At 43.8% G+C, this 22,179-nt stretch overlaps 2 protein-coding genes across 2 annotated transcripts; both read right to left on the bottom strand.

The window, feature by feature from the left end:
* Positions 1-4,366: 4,366 nt before the first annotated feature.
* Positions 4,367-7,132, bottom strand: LOC141987968 (interferon beta-like). The gene is made up of 2 exons (XM_074953796.1): positions 6,559-7,132; positions 4,367-4,410 (listed from the first exon to the last, which is right to left on the bottom strand). Exons 1-2 carry the CDS (start codon positions 7,130-7,132, stop codon positions 4,367-4,369), a joined length of 618 nt encoding a protein of 205 aa, XP_074809897.1.
* A 6,419-nt stretch (positions 7,133-13,551) lies between these two features.
* LOC141988279 (interferon epsilon-like) lies at positions 13,552-14,127 on the bottom strand. Its single transcript, XM_074954114.1, has one exon. It carries the CDS (start codon positions 14,125-14,127, stop codon positions 13,552-13,554), a length of 576 nt encoding a protein of 191 aa, XP_074810215.1.
* Between the last annotated feature and the right edge of the window lie 8,052 nt (positions 14,128-22,179).

Here is a 22,179-nt window from a genome sequence, read left to right on the forward strand (position 1 = left end):
AGGGTGAAGTCCAGAGAAGATGTTGAGGAGAGAGGGAAATAAGTACTGTAATATGAATACTAGGAGAGGATAAGGTAACAAAGTAATCGCAGGGTAATGTGGGGTGGGGGAGCCAAATCATCTTTTTCAGTAAATCTATACGGTGACAGCAATTTAGGGGCACTGAAATACTTGTTGTTGTGTGGCTGCTGAAAGCCAGTGAACAAAACTGTAAACCCTGTATAGGATGGAGACCATGCATTCACTTGCTAATATTACGTGACGCTGCTCAACCCCAGCACCCCTACTTCCATCTTCCCTGCAGCAAGTAGGCAAAGAACCAGTCTATTATTTGAGAAAACTTGGTTACAAGGGCCTCAGAGCCTGCTGCAGAGGATCCATGCAGGGGTAGAGCCCTCTGCTTATGCCTCTTCCCTGTGCCACATGGAAGTGTGTGTGGGGTGAGATGAGGTGCCGTGGAGTCAGAAGCTTTTGCACCCAGTTCCCTCTTGGGGTGTTCTCCATACAGTTATGACCCATGTGTGGGGCCTGGAATGAGCAGACGCGCATTGAGCTGGGGCAGTGCTACTACAGGTCTGGTGGGTGTATCTCTCCATGTCAGTTACACAAAAAGGACACCTACAGAGAGTGTCTGAGGCAACTGCAGTCTGAAGGAAGCCCTGGTTTCATGGCTGGAATAGAACCTCGCTGACAGGGACCGGAACGGGGCTCTGAGTGGGCCCAACAGCTGATGCAGAAACTCAGTAGCTCTGTTTGAAAAGACCTTGTGTTCTCTGTAGAAGCCACAGGCTCATCTGCTTCTATGATGAATGCTGGGGAGAAACCTGCGAGTATCCCCTCCTGCCTGCCAGCGGAAGGATAAAAGTGAGCTGAAGTGGGGATGTATTATTAGCATGTTCCTCCCTTTTTATCCCCCTGTGGTTGGCTTTCCCACAGGAAGGCCTGAAATCTGAGATGATACATGTCATCAAATGGCTTCTTCAATAGATGAATGGATTGTTTTCCACCTAGCACAGCTTATAAACGATATGATGGGATGAGTGTCAGGAGGTTCCCCACTGCACTCCATGAGGAACAAAGCAGTTACAGTCTGAAGAGTTTGAATGCCTCCAAGTGCTATATGATGGCCATGTTCCATCAGAGGGGGGAGATACATTATGGGGGTGGTGATTTTGTCATCCTTGACTTTTTCATGCAGTCTAATTTTGCTCTTATTATTCTCAGATGATTGTGTTGTATCAATATAACCTTTGGCTCCAACTACATGAAGGAGTGAATGAAGGGAGAAAGATTTGGGCAGGAAAGAAGTTGGACAGCTGATGGCTACAGCTCTTGGAGAAAACTTCACCACAAGAAAGGAGAGGCATTTGTTTTAAGAGTTAACTCCTTGTACATGCCTCTAAACCAGCAGGTGCCAAACTGAGTTTCCTGAATCAGTGGTAGTACATGGAGTACTGGGGGATGGTCTTCAGAGAACTGGCAGATCCCACGTTCCTTTAAAGACCTCTAAAATTATATAAATGTGTTTCTAGTACTACCTTTCTTTGTAAGCATTTGGTGTACCTGCCACACAAATGTTACCTGATCCTGAATGGGAGGGGAAAGGATCAATTTTTGTAAGATGAGGCCCACATAATGAAATGTTTGAGAAACCCTCAGCTAAAGAGAACAGAGGGCAAAAGCTTCTGCAATGCTGCCATCTGTTGACTGTGAAGAATTTAGTCTCCTATTAGAGACACCATAGTTTGGACTGTGTTACAAAAGGGATTTAAAATGGGACATACCTTCCTGGTTTTTTTCCCAAAGGCAGTTTTTCCCCAATCAGTTGTAAAAATTCACACACACTTTGTTTTTTTACTATTTGAACATTTAATGTAGTGGTTGTTTGACTTCTTTAAAAACTTTTAAATAAGAAATCTCCAGATTTATAGTGTGACTTAAATTAATGCTAGACAATGATGGGACTAACTAATAGCTCTTCAAAAATACTATCTACATACACAAACTTGGCAACGAGATCCTTACAAGATTTGGTCCAATGTATGGTTTTTGTTTTTGTTTTTTGCTTTCAGGTAATTTTTAACTATTGGGTTTAGGGTAATTTTTAGTCATTCACAGCTCAACTGAAATTTTGATGCACTGTGCTCCTCCAGCTGGTGGTTGTTGGTGCAACATGCAGTCCCTAAGCACACACGCTTGTTTTGGGAGCAACCAGGGGAGAGCAAAGGGAAGCAGCAGCAGATGCTTACAAGCCTGAGTGACAGGAGAGTTTGGGTATGTACAAGCTTGATGGTGTTTGTGAGCCAAGTGTACCCAAACCTGAGTGGTGGAGAGGGAAAATTGGACCCACGTAAGCCTCCCTGATGGTGGTGGTGGGGGAGATACGGAGTCGGCGCACATGGAAACCTGACAGTTCACACACATCTCATTGGGGAGGAAGGGGACAAGCAACTTTGTACCACGAAAGCCTGAAGTCTTCCCCTTAGGATGCCTGTGTCTCCATCCTCCCTTTCATTTCATCACAATGAGCTCCTGCTCCAAACACTTGCAACTACAAATGTTGTGGGTGAAAATGATCTGTTAACTGGCAGAAACACAAAAGCTGCGGAGTTGCGGTTGTGGTGTGTGGTCTGTTGGAGTGGTCAAACTAGTTACCCTCGCTTTGTTTCTTATGGAGTCACTGCTGAATCAGGGTTTATGTTCACAATGTACTTGAGCATGTTCTCAAGTTTAACTACTTATGTCAAAGGAAAGCTCGTGTACTTAAAGTTAGGCAAATGTTTAAAAGTCCTTTGCTGAACTGGAGTCTTAAGGGAAAACAAGAGAAGATTTTTATTGGGTCTCTGTTTTTTTAAAAAATCTAATTACTACAAATCACTATTGCTGTAGGTTGCTATTTTGTAGAAATAAATATTTATTTATAAATATTATAAAACCTCTGAAAAAATAAATAAAAGCAATACATTCATATTGTGAATAAATATAAATGGATCAACATAAAAACACTTTTACAAATCCAGTAAAATGATCTGAAAATCTTTTCACAGTGCAGGAAAAGAATATATATTTGCACTAGTTTAAAATTTCAGAGTGCCTAATTATAAGTGATCTAGAAACTGGGATATTCTTCTTTCTTTGTTATCCTTGCCACAAAATACACCTCCAGAAGTTTCCCTTGCTTATGAGTCCCTGGCAGGATCTTTCCATGCGACTATCTTTCCAGGCAGCTTGTGAGGGTATTTTGCATGAGATGTAGGCAGAGGTGAAAGTAAGGCGGTCCGGTCCGGTCCAATATAACGGAAAGAGCCGGTACACCATGCCATACTAGACCAGCTTCCCGAGGCTGGCCATTTAAAGGGTCTAGGGCTCCTGGCAGCGGCCAGAGCCCCTGGGTAGCGGAGGCAGCTCAGGCCGTGATTTAAAGGGCCAATTAAATCCCCACCGAAGCCCCTGGCTGCCGCCGCTACACCGGGGGCTCTGGCAGGGGGCTCAGGGAGCAATTTAAAGAACCCGGGACTCCAGCCGATGCAGGGAGCCCCAGGCCCTTTAAATCTCCACCAAAGCCCTAAGTCCCGGGGTAGCGGAGGCAGCCGAGAGCCCCTGGGGCTCTGTTGGAGATTTAAAGGGCCCGGGGCTCCACTGTGGTAGCAGTGGATGGAGCCCTAGGCCCTTTAAATCACCCCCAAGCTCCGGGACACCCAGCCGCCTCTGCAGCTGGTAGCCCGGGATTTAAAGACGTGGGATTTAAAGGCTGGGCCTCTTCCGGTTGAGGCCACACCGCTTCCAGTTGAGGCCTACCCGCTGCTCAGGACTCTGTCATACCGGTAAGTCCTTTAAGTTACTTTCACCCCTGGATGTAGGAAATCTGTTGGAGGATCTCGTGGATGGCCACTTTGGCAGTCTCTTTCTGGGTTTCTCTGGGCTTGAGAAAATTTTGGCGCCATGTTAGGTGTCTTTCTTCATTCTGCCTTTGCAGAAAAATTATCCTTCCATTTTTTTTGGAAATTGTCCTAGTTCATATTTGTTATGCCGAATCAAAGCCTGTTACAGTAAAGAGGTAAGATTTCATTTTTAAAAGCAGCCCAAGGCAAATTCGGAGCAAACGCATAATATCAATGATTAAGAAATAGTAAGGTTTTTCTCCTTCGGTTCAAATACTACGCTGTCTTCTGCAATATTTTCAGCAAAATCTTCTGTTTTACATTTTCTCATGTGAATAAATCAGTCTTGGTAATGGCAAGGAGGTTATAAATAGTGCAGTTGAAGTTTGGCAGTTTGCTTAATTCAAGATGGACTGATAGGAGTCTCGAAAGCTGCTGATTCGAGAATCAATTTAGAGACGAAGGACTCCAGTGGAAGTGCAGTTTCATTCAGCTGTTTTCATAGCATCATTATTGGAAGCATCACGTGCTGGAATGAAAAAGGGGAATGGTTCAAAGATGGAGAGATTCAAATGCCAAATAAAGGCCATCTTTTTCTAACCAGATGTCAAATCCTAAATCCTGAGCCTTAGTGCACTTGTCATCTTGTCACAATTTGTTGTTACTAAAGCTGTTGAATTTAGCGGTAAACAAAAGAAAGAAAAGCAGAATAAGAACCCTCAGCTGTCCCTAAGTGCAAAATGAGTTGATGGGATAGAAGTGTGTGAACACAGACCCCCCGTTTTCTGGTGTCCTAACTGGAATGTTGTCTAACGAGGCAGTTGTTGAAAGGGGGTGTCTCACTGTTCTTTTCTATTTGGCATAGTTAGTTATCACTTAACAATATTTTGTCTGTAGTTAGCAGTTATGATATATTTGTCTATTTTTCATATAGAATGTTGTGTGTGGTAGAGAAGCACTAAATTATATGCTACTCTGAAAAGATTGGAGCACGCGTTTGAAATAGCTGTATGCATAAAATTACTGTGGGAGAAAGATTGGGCCCAACGTATTAGGAGTTATAACCCTATCAGCCATCTTTCACCAGCTGTTTTATTCAAATGATGTAAGCAGAGTCAGGATGGGCTCCACCCTGACATCTGGTGGTGAGGTGTGGCAAGTAGTGGAAAAGAACTTCAGGGGCTGATCTCAATTTGCATAGGCACACCCACCCCGCCTAGAATGAGGCCATAACTGCCCAAATGGTCACTTTGGCTGTTGTGGGATCCCCAGTGTCTTTGTTATTGGGGCGGGAAGAGTAAATTGTTATTACCCTGATTATGGGAACTGTGCTTGGAACTGTACTTGGCCTTTTGTTATGATGGAGGGACTCACCATCAACTGAGTAGCACTCGCTAGGCAAGGGACATGGGTTCCAAAACTCTGTGAAGGGAGAGAGACTTGAGACAGGTATTAGTACCTGGTGGTGTGGGCCCCTTTGTGAGGGCCTGAAGCACCAATTGCACCTCTGTCTCTCTCCACTGTGGAATGTCAGAGCTAATTTTGGGTCTATTAAGAGTCTTGCTACAGGTACTGTGCTGCATTCACTTTGGCCTTATGGTGCACCAGCACTAAGGCCCCCACTCCTATGAGCTGAAATCACTGAGATCTGAAATCACTAAGAGCTGAAATCACTGAGCACTGTGTCAAGTAGTGGGGAGCCGGAAGATCTAGAGTGCAGTAGTGCTGTTCGTGAGACGGCGAGCTGTGCAGAGCGGAGCCGTTCGCGAGACGGCTAGCTGAGCAGAGCTGTTCGTGGGACGGCGAGCTGTGCAGAGTGGAGCTGTTCGTGAGACGGCGAGCTGAGCAGAGCTGTTCGTGGGACGGCGAGCTGTGCAGAGTGGAGCCGTTCGTGAGACAGCGGTGTGTTCGTGAGACGGCGAGCTGAGCCGAGCTGTTTGTGAGACGGCGAGCTGTGCAGAGCGGAGCCGGTCGTGGTGGAGCGGAGCGGTCGTGGTGGAGCGGAGCCGTTCGTGAGACGGCAAGCTGAGCAGAGCTGTTCGTGAGACGGCGAGCTGTGCAGAGTGGAGCCGGTCGTGGTGGAGCGGAGCCGTTCGTGAGACAGCGTAGCAGAGCAGAGCCCTGTGGGGCAGTCAGCTTCAGGACACGTAAGGTACCCCTTACCTCTTTCCCCCACACACAGGCACATTTTAGCCAGACTGGGGAGTAACACTCTGCAGATGAACTTTTGAACTCTGGGGCTGGACTTTTTGGATTTTGGGTGATTTGAGGATTGCTGGACTCAAGAGACATTTGGGTTCTGGGACTCAAGAACCCGAGGGAAAGGATGTGGCCCAATTTTCTGGGGTGGGTCTTTGCTCATGGTTTGGTTAATGAACACTAGTTGTGGTGTTTTCCCAATTTAATGCTGATGTCGTTTACCTCATGTTATTAAAGATTCTCTACTACACCGAGACTCCGTGCTTGCGAGAGGGGAAGTATTGCCTCTTCGAGGCGCCCAGGGGGTGTGTAAGATTTTCCCAGGTCACTGGGTGGGGGCTCGAGCCAGTTTTGTATTTGCTTTGATGAGAGGGAACCCCTGTGTACTGAACCCGGCCCTTGCTGCTATCAACTTGGCCTGGCAGAAGGGTTACATAATATTATTTGAGTTTTTCTAGGAAAAAAGAAAAGATGGTACCTTCATTTTCAAGTCTCTTGGTGAGTTTGTCGAGCATGAGGAAACATCTGGATATTTCCACACGGATGATCTCCCAGGCACACCGGCTGTATTGCTTTTCTTTCAGGAAATCCTCTATTGTCTGGAAGTATCTCTTCAGTTTGAGGCTGGTGAGCAGGAGGTTCTCATTTCCTGGGTAGGTTACCTCCTTTTCCATCTCAGCACTCAAACACATCTCCAGCTTCTCAATCTGCTGGTGAAGTCCATTTTGGAATTCCTTTATGGAAGTCCCACTCCAGGCAGCTTGGGTGAGATTGTTGTTAAAGATATGGAAGAGCTCTTGGAGGATCTGCTGGATGGCTACCTTGGCATTCTCTTGGTGGGACAGTCGGAGCTTGAGGATATCTCTGGGCTTGAAAGCTGTCCTTTCATTTAGACATTGGAAGGGAAAGTTGCCACCCATTTTCTCCAGACGCTCTAAACTCTCGCTGTTCATTCTGTTTTGTAGAACATGCAGCCTGTTACAGTCCAGACATGAGATTTCCCTGGAGAAGAGCAGCACGAGGCAAAATTGCAGCAAAGTCCTGCTGATCATGATGATATCTTAGATTCCCTGTGTTTGTGTAGAACTTGAGCAACTGGTGCCTGTTCAAGGTTTTCTGTAAACTTTTGTGTTTTCGACCCCTGTCTCTGAATTTAAGCATTCTGTCGGAAAAGATTTTTCTTTCATCACTTTCTACTTTTCAAGGTTTTTTCTGCTTGAGGTTTTTACTTTTGGTTTCCTTCTTTTTAGTTAGTGGAAGTGAACAAGTCATAAGAAGTACCAAGACTATCCATGCTTTTAAGTGATAACAATGAATTTTGGCAGATGCGGGGAACTACTGCAGAGCTTCTTTTTGCTAGACTCTGCAAATAACAGCAGTGAAGTGATGTGTAAAGCTGCTGTTCCTTCACTTTGCCAGCAGGTGGAAAACTTTCCCTTTCTGGTGTGGCACTCAAAATCAGAAAAGCGTGCTATGCTCTGGCTGTCTCATTCCTTCCTTCCAGCCTTTGAGAGGGAGTAATACTATAGGGACCTCTTAATATTTGATAAGCCTGGAAAGAAATCCTGTGGGAGATTGGGGCCAGAGAAGTCTCTATTAATCTCTTGCAATTTCCTGGCCATTTGAAATATGAGAGAAGAAAAACCATGTGTGTAGGCCAATACCAGAGGATGGACAGAGAGCACTGAGAAACTGTGAGGTTTACTTAAGAACCTGATACCAGTTGTGAAAAGCCCAAGGAACAGATACAGTTGAAGGGTGTGAACATGCTGTCTTCTTGGGCACTTCTGAGTAGTTCCCAGTGATGTAGTGTAGTGACATGGAAGGGAGTTGTCCAAAAAGATTGTGTGGCTGGTAATAAATATGCTAGAGTGAGTGACATAAATGAATGTCACTTTCAAATGTGTTTCCCTTTTCACCATTCAAGCTTTATTCTTTTTTCCATGTGCATTTCACTGAGCTTGGACATTGAAATTCAAGTGGTCTGATGAGTGAAGTTTGCAGCCTTCATTCTGTAGCAAGTTTCACTTTCTGTTTTTCATACCATAGCACTAGGCTGTCATGTTGGAGTTTCCATCAGTGAAGGGGAATGGTTTTCAACCCAAAAATTGAAAAGGAATGTTTTCATATTAATTTTAAAGAAGGAAAAGAAGAAAACATGACCATATTTCTGTTCCTGTCACTTCTTTTACATCTCCCTCTCCCATCACCTCGAGCACTTTTAAAAATCATAATCTAGAGTTTTGCCTAAACGATTCGGAAATGTCACTTTAAAGAATGCAGTTTATTGTACATAAGTATACCACATAAGGGACCCAATCATACCAGAGGCGCTGCACCCCAATCTTGCATTTACTCCACTGGGAGTTCTGCGTGTGCATTTCCTGGCAAGTTGAAGCTTCAGGAGATAATAGTTATGTGAAGGAGAGAAATTAAATAATCTGAATGTAAGCTTTTCCTGTTAAATTAAGAAAGCTATGGGAGGAAAGACGCATAGTCTTTCAGCATATTTTCATCAGCAATGAGCCTGTTTTCCGGGAAAGGTTAGGTGGAGACTGAGCTGGTTGAAATATTTGCTAGAATTTGATGAAATCCTGTCCATTTAAATTTCAGTGAAAATAGCAGGAAATATTCTTGGAATTTTTTTTCTGTGTCAGCCAGCTTAATTTTAATATGAAATAAGAGATTAGTTTAGCCCATTTTCCTATTTGCAAATAATCTGCAAAGAAATTCAGAATTTGCCAATGTATTTATTCTAAATGATTTGACAAATGATTTATACTCATTCCACTCTGATTGCTCAGGACCTTGTCACCACATCTTTTCCCTTTGCTGTTCATAATTTGCTGCTTGTTCTGTGTGATGGTTCACCTGAGTCAATGCTATTGTGTCTGTTCCTGGGATGGTTACCTTCAAATTCAAAACTGCTTTCCAGATGGCTGCAGGAACTTTTCTGGAGAAAAGTCTCTTTAAAATATGTATTTATATGAGTGTTTCTTATACTTTCTGACTGCAGAGATATTCTTTTCCAACAAAAACTCACACGTACAAATATTTCAGAAAATGTTTACAAAGGGCCAAACATTTTTCATAAATGTTTAATCAGTCTCAAATGTTCAGGCTGTGGCTGAATTATGTGGTTGGCAGTGCTACTGTTGACTGATAGCTCTTCAGAACTACTATCCACCTACACCAAACTTGGTAGAGAGGAGGATCCTCACTAGATCTGATGCCACTGGCAGGTTTATTACTATAATTTTAAATGTTGGGTTTAGGTAATCTTTAGGCATTGTTGATGTTATAACTGAAAGTTTAATCCATCCTGTACACCAAACTGGTTGTTGGTGGCAAGGAGCACACACGCCTGATGTGGAGGGGTGGCACCAGCTGGTCAGAAAACTGGGGGATAGAATTGCTGACTTGAGTGTACACAAGCCTGATTCATATGGCTTGATTTTTGTGTGTGTGTATGTGTGTGTGTCAGGCGGAGGCCAGGGGAAGGGGGGGGAGTCTCTGTAAGACTTGTTAATTTTAAAGTGATATTATGAAGTTGTTGTCATGAAATTTCCTCATCATAGGAAACCTCTTTCTATGTGTATCCATCCGGTTGGACAGGACCTCCAGAAGGTACTCACTAGGCTGAGGACAACGGGAAACCAGTTGGGAAACCAGTTTGGTGAAGTTGGTGTTAAGGAGAATGGGGGTTAGGAGTGGAAAGTTACCGAAGTTCAACAAAGAGCAGATGACAAAACCAAAAGGTTCTAAAAGAAATCACAGGGGGAAGACCCACAGGACATTTGGGCAAGAGGAAGGAAGGGGATGAACTGGCCAAGGCCAGGTTATGTGAGCTGGAGGAGAATGCTCTGTTTTAGTGCATATAAGTGATGCATTGCAACAGAAGGATGTTGGATGACCCCAAGTGATTCTGATACAGGCTCACTGAATGGCCTGGTGTGTTGAGGAAACTGAGGCAGGGAATTGTGGATAGGGTTTACAATTTTTGTTCCATTTTCTGTATTTTCCGAGTGATTAAGTAAATAGCAATAGTGTGTTAGAATCCTGTGCAAAGTGTCTCCGTATTATAATCTACACGTACTACATGGCCCCTGGAAGAGGTAAACACCTCTGGGTATATTTCTGGGAGAGGACATGTTAAAGCACATTCTGAGCTTCAAAGACTTCCCAGTTGACATGTTGAATGAGCCCCCACTTGTAACGCCGACAGGCTGAAGTTGTCAGCAGGCAGGATTGAACCTTGGACATTTGAACCTTAGTGTATGAGCCTTGACTGTGTGAACATGTGATAATGCCTCTTAAGTCAGGGTTGTAGCAGACTCCTCAATCTCTAAATGGTTGAGGTGCCAGTCGAGGGTGACAGAGCACCACACCAACCAGGCGCGGGTTGCATACTTCCCCTCGCTGAGGAAGCCCAAGCCAAGCTTCAGAGACTTCCCAGCTGATATCCCAGCTAGGGTGACCAGACAACAAGTGTGAAAAATCGAAGCGGGGGGTAACAGGCGCCTAGATAAGACAAAGCTCCAAATTGGGACTGTGCCTATAGAATCGGGACATCTGGTCACCCTAATCCCAGCTGCCCAAAAATGACACTTTAAAAGGTTGTCTGGGGCAACTGCATGCAGCCTGGAGCAGCCCTGGGAAATACTACTTGGCACTGAAAAGACAGGGGCAGAGAATCTAATGGGACCAGAGCTGAGAGAGATGCTGCAGATCTCTGTGTCTGGAGAGACCTTTTTGATCAGTGCAGAAACCGTAGAGTCTGCTGAGTGTGGAGATGGAACGACAGTCACTTCCATGAGGAAGTCTACGGACGAACCCGCCCCTGAGTGGAAGCGTGCAGGAGAATCTCAGAGGGAGATATTTACAATTTTTTCCTCTCTTTTAAGAAGTGTGAGCTGGGCTTTCCCACAGGCATGGCTGCTCCTTATGATACGGGTGATATTGTCAGAGCTCAGCTGAACATTGCGTTCAGCATTCCCCTTCTTTTATTAAAGATGTGATGGAATGAAGGGGAATAGTTTTCCCCCAGAGCTGAATGGGTTTGGGGTTGTTAGACTTTTTCAGAAGAATTCCATAGTTTTCGTGGGCAGTAACTGACTGACGCATTCCACCCAATGGGGAAATGCATTTTAGAGGTGACAAAGAGAAACTTTGATCATTCTAATACAGAATGCCCCATTCCTGCTCTCATTATTCACATGTAATTGGTGTGTGTTAAGGGGTGCATGCACTCTTGCTTAGTGGGGGAAAGGGCACCAATCTAGCCTCTTCCAACACAACTGTCTACTACACCAAGCATCCAAATTGACAAGTTTTTGGGGGGACAAGTAACCTGGTAAAAAGTAGAATAGTAAAAGGTGGGAGAATTCAGGTGTGGTGTGTGGTCTGTTTGAATGGAAAGGCTAATTATCTTTCTGTAACGATTATTTTTAAAATGGTATTAGTGCAAATTGGGACACTGGTTCATCAGTGTATTGAAGCATGTTCCCAACGTGAAGCACTAACATGAGCGGGATGGCTCACCTACTTTAAGTTAGTCACATGCATAAGTACTCTCTTGAATTGGGGTTTTCAGGCTGAACAATTACAGGGGTCTTCTTATTCTCCTTTTCTTTCTTTTTGGTTCAATCGGTATTTTATTCAAATCATTACTGGTATAGGTTGCCATTTTATATAAAATAATTATTTATTAGTAAGTAACAAATATCTATGATAAATACATAAATAAGAACAATAAATAAATAATAGATTGACATAAATGCCTTGTTACAAATATCGTAAACGGATCTGAAAATATTTTCAGAAGATATAGTAACAACACCTTTTAAAATTCCACTGCATCAGATTTTAAATCATGTAAAAATTATTCCTTGATTTCGGTTAGTACTTCTAAAAATGTTGATATTTAAATTTCTAAACTTCTTTGTGAGTTTGTCCGACATTTGAAAACCCCATAATTCCTCATGGATTCTCCTGGTAGCAGAGAGGCTGAACTGCTTGTCTTTTATGAAAGAATTGGTATCTCTTCCCGTTCATCCTGGGAAACTGTTGGTCCTTTCTTCCTGGTCAGAGAGTCCCATTTTCCATCACTGCAGCCAAACGTCTCCATGTGTCCAACTTGCTGATGAGTCTGCGCTGTAATCTCTGAATGGAACTCCCACCTCAGGTCGTTTCGGAGAGATTCTTGCCAAAGAGGCAGGAAATATGTTGGAAGATTTCCTGGATTGCCACTTGGGCATTCCCCTTCAGGGACACTCAAGGCCTGAAAACCTCTTGGGGCCACCTGAAACGTCTCTCTTCATTTCGACATTAGAGGAAAATTATGCACATCTTTTTTGTTGGAAAGCTTTTCCAGTTCACATTTGTTTTGCTGTTATACTGTGGTTAAGCTGCATGTTACAGTTCAGAGATGAGATTTGATCAGAGAAGAGTTGAACTATAGAGCAAACATATTTTGAGTGAGTGTATTGCATAATACAAGGTCAAGTATTATGGAGTCTGAGAAGTCTTAGACGTCACTGTGGGAAGGATCAGTAGAGAGGACGGAATCCACTGAACGGTACAATTTCATCCAACTGTTTTAACCTCTGTAGTCGCTGCATCCTCAGCTGGAGTGAAATGAGATTTGGTTGAAACACAAAGGAAAAAATACAATAGAAAATTTATGATTGTCAATCTTTTCTGCACCTCATCATCTTACGAGTCTGACGCTATGTTCATATTTTTTATAAATCTCTCTAGGAAACTTCTCAAGCTGTGGTATAGGATGAGGACAGATTAATAAATAGCAACCATGCTCATAATAGAAACATACTACATGTATAGAAGTCAGAGTACTTTGGGGGTATCATTATTTGATGACCAAAGTACTGGTGAGGTGGCTAAGGATTCCAAATATACGTACTTTGTTGCATGGTCTGCCAATTATGCAATACATAACATCACCTGATATGTGAGAGATTATGAAGAATCGCAAACCTAAATGACAGTAGAAACACAGAAAAATCATGACAGGTTTCAGAGTAACAGCCGTCTTAGTCTGTATTTGCAAAAAGAAAAGGAGTACTTGGGGCACCTTAGAGACTAACCAATTTATTTGAGCATAAGCTTTCGTGAGCTACAGCTCCCTTCATCGGATGCATCCGATGAAGCGAGCTGTAGCTCAGAAAAGCTTATGCTCAAATAAATTGGTTAGTCTCTAAGGTGCCACAAGTACCCCTTTTCTTTTTACAGAAAAATAAATCCATGTCATTGCAAATCCATTTCCAGTACAGGACAGGAAGATCTTGAAGCTGCTGCCAAGGAAATCAGTTGCGATTTGGCCATTGACCCTGTAGAAGAAGGATTAGGCCCTATATAAGCAGAGTTATGAAATATCTGTTATCTCTGTTCAGCTGTATAAATTACCTTAATGTGAATTCATTTACTCCAGGGAAAAGTTTTGTACTGTACCTTAGTTACTCAGACTTCGAGTGAGTTTGTCAACCAGCACAAAACATCTGGGTATTTCCACGCGAATGATCTCCCAGGCACACAGGCTGTATTGCTTTTCTTTCAGGAAAGCATCTATCCCCTGAAAGTATTGTTTCACGCTCCGACTGGTGATCTGGAGGTCCTGACTTTCCGGGTTGGTTAATTCCTTCTCCGTCTGTGCTCTCAAGCATGCCTCCAGCCGCTGAATTTGCTGGTAAAGGCCATTTTGGAACTTGACTATGGAAGTGGCATCCCAGGCACTTTGGGTGAGGTTTTTGCTAAAGATGTTGAAGATCTCTTGGAGGATCTCTTGAATTACCACCTTGGCATTCTCCTTCTGGGCCACTGAAAGTTGGACAATATCCTGGGTGAGCTTGAAAGTTGCCCTTTCATTTGTGCATTGTGAGGGGAAATTTCTGCTCCTTTTCTGCAGAAGCTCCAAGCTCTCTTTGTTCACTTTGTTTTGCTGGAAGTGAAGCATGGTACAGAGTCGAGATGAGATTTCAGTGGAGAAGAGCAGTATGAGGCAAACGTGCAGCAAAAACCTGGTGGTCATGATGATGTCTATACGCTCCTTTGCTTTGTGTGGAACCTTGAGCCTGGAGTTCGTTGAGGGTCCTACGTAGACTGCTGTGTCTTTCCTTTTTGTCTCTGAATTTAAGTATTTGGTTGGAGAATGTTTCTTTGATCATTTTCTGTTTACAAGATTTTCCTTCTTGAAGGTTTCAGAATTTTTCTTTCTGTTTTTCTTGCTGTTTTCTAGTTCTTTTACCACATTTCCTTTTTCTTTCTTTCTTTCTTTCTTTCTTTCTTTCTTTCTTTCTTTCTTTCTTTCTTTCTTTCTTTCTTTCTTTCTTTCTTTCTTTCCTTTTGTGTGTGCGTGAAAGTGACCACCCCTGACATACACGCATTTTGTCATATTTTAATTTCTGTAATTGAAGAAGGTCAGCCACAATTCCACAGTGGTACAGAAAAGACCTCCAATTGGTCATACAGTGCACTTGCCATTCATTACCTCCTTCATAGTCATAGATGATGGATAACACTAAATGGCTCTTAAGTAGATTAAAAGCTTCTTCCACGCAGCACAGCTTCAAAACAATGTGATAGAATGATTGTCAGGCAGTTCTCCTCTGCACGATAGGGGTAGTGAAGAAGTTAGACTTTGAAGAAGAGTTTGTATGGCTCCCAGGTGCAATGTGACCAGGTCAAGGCCCCTCTTCAGCTACTCCCCAAAATTGAGGTTCTGTTTCAGCATGTAGCTGTGGATATTCTGGGTCCTTTCCCTAAGAAGACACCCAGAGGAAAGGTGTACATACTGACTTGCAGGGCCGCAAGGGCAGGGCCACCACCACCTCTGGCCACAAATTTCATAAAGATGTGTCCAGCTACTGAAGATCTAATCCTCCCAGAAGAAATGGAACAGTTTCATGGTGAGACGTTCTATACCTTGTGGGAACAGCATACACCTCCATTTTCATCCTTATAATATGATTGTGTGGTGTCTATTGCAAAGTTTGTGGTGTCGGGTGTCTTTGGAAGACTCAAGATGCACTGAGCATTGTGGTCATAGTGATGTGATAGTAATTGTTGTTACTGCAGTGTTATAGTAATGTTATAGGTTCTAATTCCATGTCTAGAGTTGTGAGGCTGAAAATGTGTCTTCATGGCTTAAAATAAGCCAAAGCAAAAACTCTCCAAGAGCAGAGAGGCAGTTCACGCCTCATCAGGGCATGTACAGGAGAAAGCCAGCCCGGCCTCACAGGAACAAAGGATGCTGGCCTAGGCAGCAACAAAAGAATCTGTTGGACTCTCCAGTGAGTCACCGCCCCCCGTTCCTGTGGACAGTTTGGGACTGCGATGGGGTAATGCTCATCTGACTTTGAAGTGGGGGGCGGAGGGGACAAAGCCAAGAGGAAGAAATAACATGATAAAAGGGAGAGATGTTTGCCATGCTCTTCCTCTCTCTTCCAGCTACATCTACAGCCACCACACCAAGCCACTGAAGGGCTGATGATAGGGGAGAGCCTGGCTGGGTAGCAACCCTCCCAGAAGACATGTAACATATTCATGGAGTCTCATTGTGATTGTGATATGTATTTACCCAATAGTATACACAACTCCTTCTGTCCACCAAAGTACCATTGCTCCGAGATGGAGTTCCTACAGCAAAGGAAAACCTCTTCTGTTGCTGTAGTCTGTCTACACTACACACTTACAGCAGCATAGTTACAACACCGTAACTATGCTGCTGTAGTGCCCAGGGTGTAGACATGGCCTGAGTGCAAGCAAGGCACTGTTGGTATCCATCTGCCGCTCAAAGGGGTCATGTGTGGCCGATGGGTGAAGAGCATGACCATAGACACACCCCTTATATGCACATGCAGTAGTGGTGGGCGGAGTGGGGTGGCCGTAACCCTCCAGGCAAGTGTGTGTCGGCCTGCACCAAAGAGAACATGTATTATTGTCGGTCTGTAGATGCAGCAATTGCCACTTGAGGGGCACTGTGAGAGTATGCTCCCAAGACTAGGAATGCCTTTAGCCTCCACCACTCAGGCAGTGCAGCTCCCCCTCCCACTCTTAGAGCCATAACTGAGTGCCACATGCGTGTATTTGTTCTAACATTGCATTGGCCATGAAGCATCACTTTATATTGTTCATGCTACATTGTGACTGTAAGATCATATTTCCTTTTGTCAAGATGTAACCACCTTATGTAAAATTGAGCAAAATGCTTTAAACGGGTCAGGCAGATGATGTAAGGAAAATATACACACTGAAACTGTGTTGTGGTTACAGACGTATGTCCCAGGCCGATTGCCCTCAGTCCTGCGTCTCAGGGTATACGACACTCTAGATCTGCTAGAAGCTGTACAAAGGGAGACTGTCTCTACAGTGTAAACAGGTGAAGTGGTCTAAGACATACTTGCTTTTCTTGGGCAAGATCTCATAAGGTCAGGCGACATGTCCTTCCATTTTGCTCAGTTTTGCTGTGTATCAGAATGAAAGCCGGCACCTCCTAGAGCAGAAAACCTCCCAAACATTTTAGAAACTAATCAGCCACTATATTAAGTCACACGTGCTACCCTCCCCTCTGTTTATGTACAAAGCAGAATACAAGCAGAATAGCTGTACTGTGCTGAGAGCAGGGTGTGCTGGGAGGTCGCTACGCCCCTTGGACTCTGTCGTGCCTTTCTTAGCAACAGAATAGAGGGCTGTGGGTGTCGCCACTAGACAGGTCTGTGCTGCAGTAGGTGACAACCAGAGTATGAGGTGTATAGGAACCCTTTTGTCTCTACCACTAGAGCACCAGTGCAGCTATTCCATGCCAACCCAGCAGGCTCAGGGGCAAAATAGTCCACCAAAAGCCAGAATTTTGAGCTTTGTTGAGAGGTGGCACCATTTGGCCCCATGTGTTCTGTATTTCTTGCCTCATTTCCTTGCTAAGGATATTTGCATATTATAATCTTCCCCTTTCTGTGACCACATAACTTCCTTAGCGAGTTGTTTCTAATGTCATAAGCAGTGGTGACATGTGGTAGATAAGCAGCAGTAGATGACCTTAAAACGTACAATGCGTAGCATGTCCTCAAGCTTAAGGGGGAGAAAGCCTGTGTATTGATTTGTTCTTAATCTTTATTTACAGCCTTCTACCACATTTTCTGAATTTATTTGAACACATTGATTAGAATGAACAATCCTGGATCCTTTGGAAATGAGGGTAATTTAATGACTAATAAAAATGGAAAAGAAGTGCTCCACCTAAAAAAAAAGTAATAACTTGGGAGTTCTCAGGACTAGGCAGATACAGGGCCAGAATAAGGTGTAGTGATCCTTTCCCCAAGTACAGGGTACATATCTAGCGCTCAAGATAATATTAAAAGGTGCAGTCCAGGTACCCCACGCTACTACATTGCCCAAGGAAATGTGGTTCACTAACAAGGGGGCAAAGCTATGCACCAACTAGTGCATTCCAAGGTAATACATAGTCGTCATCTTCTGCACAGAAGTACAATGTATATGCATGGTCATGAACAAAATGATGCTTGCTTGACTAATGGCAGAATTGTCAATTCCATATCCATGCCATCTTATTTTATCCTTTTGTCTGACCACTTTTCCTTGCCAAACTCTAAAGCAAAGATCAAGCAGAGTGCACGCTAGCTGTTCTGAAGCACCAAGGTAAACCAGTTGAATGTCAAAATTGCAAAACCGATACGGAGTGGAGCTAACCCAGATATGATCCCATATTTTATTGCATTTGATAACGTGCCACACAGGATTGAAAGTGGTGGTATATTACCCTATAATACCAACAAAATGGGTTTTCTATATTTCCCAAACTTGGATGACCTGCTGAGGGGGAAAATTGCTCTAATGAAACCACTAGAGTTTAGCATATCAAGTGTAGACACTTTACTTTGACAGAATGGGCAAGAAAAATATTGGCCTAGCCAAAGCATTGAAGCAACTTGATGTAACCTCTCTTCAAGCAGGCCATTTTAACTCTTCACTTTTACATACTATCTTCAGAGGCTTTCTGTAACCCCCCCGTCAGTAATGACTAAACTGGGAAAAGTATAGGATAGAAAAAGCAGATGTAGATCATCCAAATAGACTGTTGTTGCCAAGTCTGTTGGCATCTACAGAAAACCAAGAAGGTCAGCAAGGCCAGGGCTGGCGCCGACTCTTCATGAAAAAAAAAAATCCCATTTTTAGACCCACTCATGAGATTTTGGCTACTTTATACCTGGACCTGGAAGAAGCACACCTACTGATTTTGGGATCTGTTTTTGATTCTTAACCATGGAGCAAATTCATATCCCACCTGTGAAAAAACACGGAAAGCGAGAGATATTTTTCCTGTGGTGGTTTCTTTTCCCAATTTTTAGTGTCTTTTTTCTTCATGTTCATCCCTGTATATTTATACAAGGCACCCAGTTTACTGTTCCACCGTTTTTGTTTTGGGGAGGATGTTTTCTCCATTCTACTAGACACTGCTATGTTTATTGTCCTGCTGTACGGGGAGATTTTGGCAAACCAGGAAAGCGCCTTAAACCACGATTGCTTATTGCATGTGTGTATTGTCATCAGGCCGTAAAGTGGCCATGCAGAAGCCTCAGCTTGACCAAGGCAAGAGGGGTGGGGCATTTGGGTGCCATAGAAAGAGCAGCTCAACCCCGTGTCCTTCCTGATAAGAATTGTGTTGAAGTTGCTGACACATGCATTTTAGAAGAGCAGGATGTGCCCTCAGGAATGTCGAATAGGACCTCAAGGCTGCAAACTCTGGGAAAAACCCACACCTGGGTAATCAATAATCAGAAGAAAACCTCTTGCTTGACCACTGAAACCGCTTGCTTAACAAGTTTTCTTTAAGGAACATGTTGTTAGGATGTAGATATTCAGGCCTGTCTGTAAAGGCCTATACTCTAAGAATTTAGGTGTATTCTTATCACTTGGCTAGTTATAGAGGTACAAAAGAGAATCAAAATCACTGTCTGCCGGTGTAAGGACCTTTTCTTACTGTGACAGTCTGAGGCCCTGTGCTTAGGCTAAGGCCTTTGGCTAAGCAGCAGAGGCAGCCATAAGCTAGGAAGCGACAGGTCACATCCTCACATTCCAAACTAGTCACATTGAAAGAAGGTGCTATTGGGCTGTTAGGAATACAATCCTGTCCTGATAATGCCTATCACCTCTAGAGAAAGGGAAGTGCCTAGAAAATGTAAAAGGAAACAGCATCCTGTCTGGCAAGAACTCACTTATCAACACTGGGATGTGAAATCCTCGCTTCTGTATTGTTTTGTCATTATAGTTCCCACTTTGTTATTGTTTGTCTGTATAATCTCTGTCTGGTTCTGTGATTGTTCCTGTCTGCTGTATAATTAATTTTGCTGGGTGTAAACGAATTAAGGTGGTGGGATATAATTGGTTACATAATCATGTTACAATATGTTAGGATTGGTTAGTTAAATTTCAGGAAAATGATTGGTTAAGGTATAGCTAAGCAGAACTCAAGTCTTACTATATAATCTGTAGTCAATGAGGAAGTGAGTGGGCGTGGGTGGGAGAGGGTGGGTGTGGGTGGGGGTGGGGTGGGTGTGTGGGTGGGTGGGGGAGATGGGAACAGGGAATGGGGGTAAGGAAATTGGAACCATGTTTTGCTAAAGGGGGAAACGGGAACAGGGAATGGGGGTAAGGAAATTGGAACCCTGTTTTGCTAAAGGGGGAAATGGGAACAGGGAATGGGAGTAAGGAAACTGGAATCCTTTTTGGCTAAAGGGAGAAATGGGAACAGGGACACAGGTGTAAGGCTCTGTGGTGTCAGAGCTGGGATAAGGAAGGAAACTGGAATCATGCTTGCTGGAAGTTCACCCCAATAAAAATCGAATTGTTTGCACCTTTGGACTTCGGGTATTGTTGCTCTCTGTTCATGCGAGAAGAACCAGGGAAGTAAGTGGGTGAAGGAATAAGCCCCCTAACACATGTCATTGTTTTATAATGTGTCAAATAAGGGGGAAAAGTTTGAGGTAGTGGGACTCTTCAGGACGGGACTCTCCCTCTGGATGTATCTTGCGTTCTCCAGCGGCAGATGGGCTGCCGCTGTGTCACTCGAGAGCCACACTCAGCTTGGATAATTATCAAGGGTTGGGGGTGTTTTACTAACCTGTTGAGACTGAGTAAAGTTTAGCTTTAAGTGAAAGCACTCTTGTCTTGTTCTGTTTGTGCCAGCCATCTGTCATTCGGACGGCCATGTCTCCCCTGATTTATTTCCTGACAGCAGGTCACACACAGTAAAAGTTACCAAGAGCTTTGGGTTGAAAGAACCCCGGGTAACACTGCCACCACCATAAAAACTGTTTCACAAAGCTAGAATCTAATGGGACCAGAGCTGAGACGGATGCTGCAGATCTGTGTCTGGAGAGACCTTTTTGATCGGTGCAGAAACCATAGAATCTGCTGAGTGTGGAGATGGAACGACAGCCACTTCCATGAGGAAGGCTGGGGTCCAACCTGCTCCTCCTCCTTCCTGCCCACCATTGGAAGGATGTGGGAGAACTTCAGTGGGGGATATTTACAGTTTTCCTCTCTTTTAAGAAATGGGAGCTGGGATTCCCCACAGGCATTGGCTGCTCCTTATGATACAGGTGATATTGTCAAAAAGCTCAACTGAATTCTCTACTCAGCATGGCCCCTTTTTAAATTCAAGGTCTGCTGGCATGAATGGGAATAGTTTCTCTCTCGCACAGAAGAGGTTGGGGGCAGTTAGATTTTTTCAGAAGAATTCAGTATTGTTCCTGGATAGTAACTGACTGATGTATTCCCCCTGTCATAAGTATAAAGGGAAGGGTAACACCTTTCTGTATGCAGAACTATAAAATCCCTCCTGGCCAGAGGCAAAACCCTTTCACCTGTAAAGGGTTAAGAAGCTAGGATAACCTTGCTGGCACCTGACCAAAATGTCCAACGAGGAGATAAGTTACTTTCAAAGCTGGAGTGGGGGGGAACAAAGGGTCTGTCTGTCTGTGTGATGCTTTTGCCGGGAACAGATCAGGAACGCTCTTCAGAACTCCTGTAAAAAGTTAGGAAGCAATCTAGCTAGAAATGCATTAGATTTCCTTTTGTTTAAATGGCTGGTAAATAAGCTGTGCTGAATGGAATGTATATTTTTGTAACTTAAGGTTTTGCCTAGAGGGATTCTCTATATTTTGAATCTGATGACCCTGTAAGGTATTTACCATCCTGATTTTACAGAGGTGATTCTTTTACTGTTTCTTTCATTAAAATTCTTCTTTTAAGATCCTGATTGCTTTTTCATTGTTCTTAAGATCCAAGGGTTTGGGTCTGTGTTCACCTATGCAAATTGGTGAGGATTTTTATCAAGCCTTCCCCAGGAAAGCTTGGGGGGATATTTTTGGGGGAAGACCTCTCCAAGTGGGCTCTTTCCCTATTTGTACCTTGAGGAAGTTTTTAACTTAAGCTGGTAAGAGTAAGCTTAGGGGGTCTTTCATGCAGGTCCCCACATCTGTACCCTAGAGTTCAGAGTGGGGAAGGAAGCTTGACACCCCCAAACTGGGGGCTGCATTTTAGAGGTGACAGAGAAGCTTTGATAATCCTCATTCGAATGCCCTATTCCCGCTCTCATTACTCACATGTAATTTTGTTTGTGGTGTGCACTCAAGAATGAATTTTGTCTGTGCTGCGCTCACACAAAAATGATGGAACCGAATGTGTGTGTGGGACACACAAATGATGAGCATTCATGGAAGCCCACACTTAATGGGCGGGGTGGTGCTTGTAAATGTATTGTGGGGAGGTGGTATGTGAAGGCACACAAACCTGATTGATGGAGTTATGAGCAAGCTAATTAAATGGTAACTTAACTGGTGTGTGTTTGAGGGTGTATACTGTCTTGATTGGTGCCCTCTTCTCCCCCCGGCAGCCCCCTCCCCAGCAGTAGTTTGGCCTCTTCCAGCACATCTACTCCACCAAACATCCACAACAAGAAGTTATCTGCTCAGGGAAAACAACCAAGGAAAAAGTAGCAGAGGAAAAAGAGGCAGAGATCAGGTGTGGTGCACGGTTTGTTACAGTGGAAAGACTAATTATC

This window comes from Natator depressus, chromosome 5, assembly GCF_965152275.1.
Source record: "Natator depressus isolate rNatDep1 chromosome 5, rNatDep2.hap1, whole genome shotgun sequence".
NCBI lineage: Eukaryota > Metazoa > Chordata > Testudines > Cheloniidae > Natator > Natator depressus.

Bases quoted from the DNA above. Each gene is read 5' to 3' on its own strand.
- LOC141988279 (XM_074954114.1), bottom strand. From the start codon at position 14,127: ATGACCACCAGGTTTTTGCTGCACGTTTGCCTCATACTGCTCTTCTCC.
- LOC141987968 (XM_074953796.1), bottom strand. From the start codon at position 7,132: ATGATCAGCAGGACTTTGCTGCAATTTTGCCTCGTGCTGCTCTTCTCC. The intron at 4,411-6,558 runs GTACCATCTTTT...TTTTCATTCCAG, and splicing joins CAAGAGACTTGAAAATGAAG to CACGTGATGCTTCCAATAAT.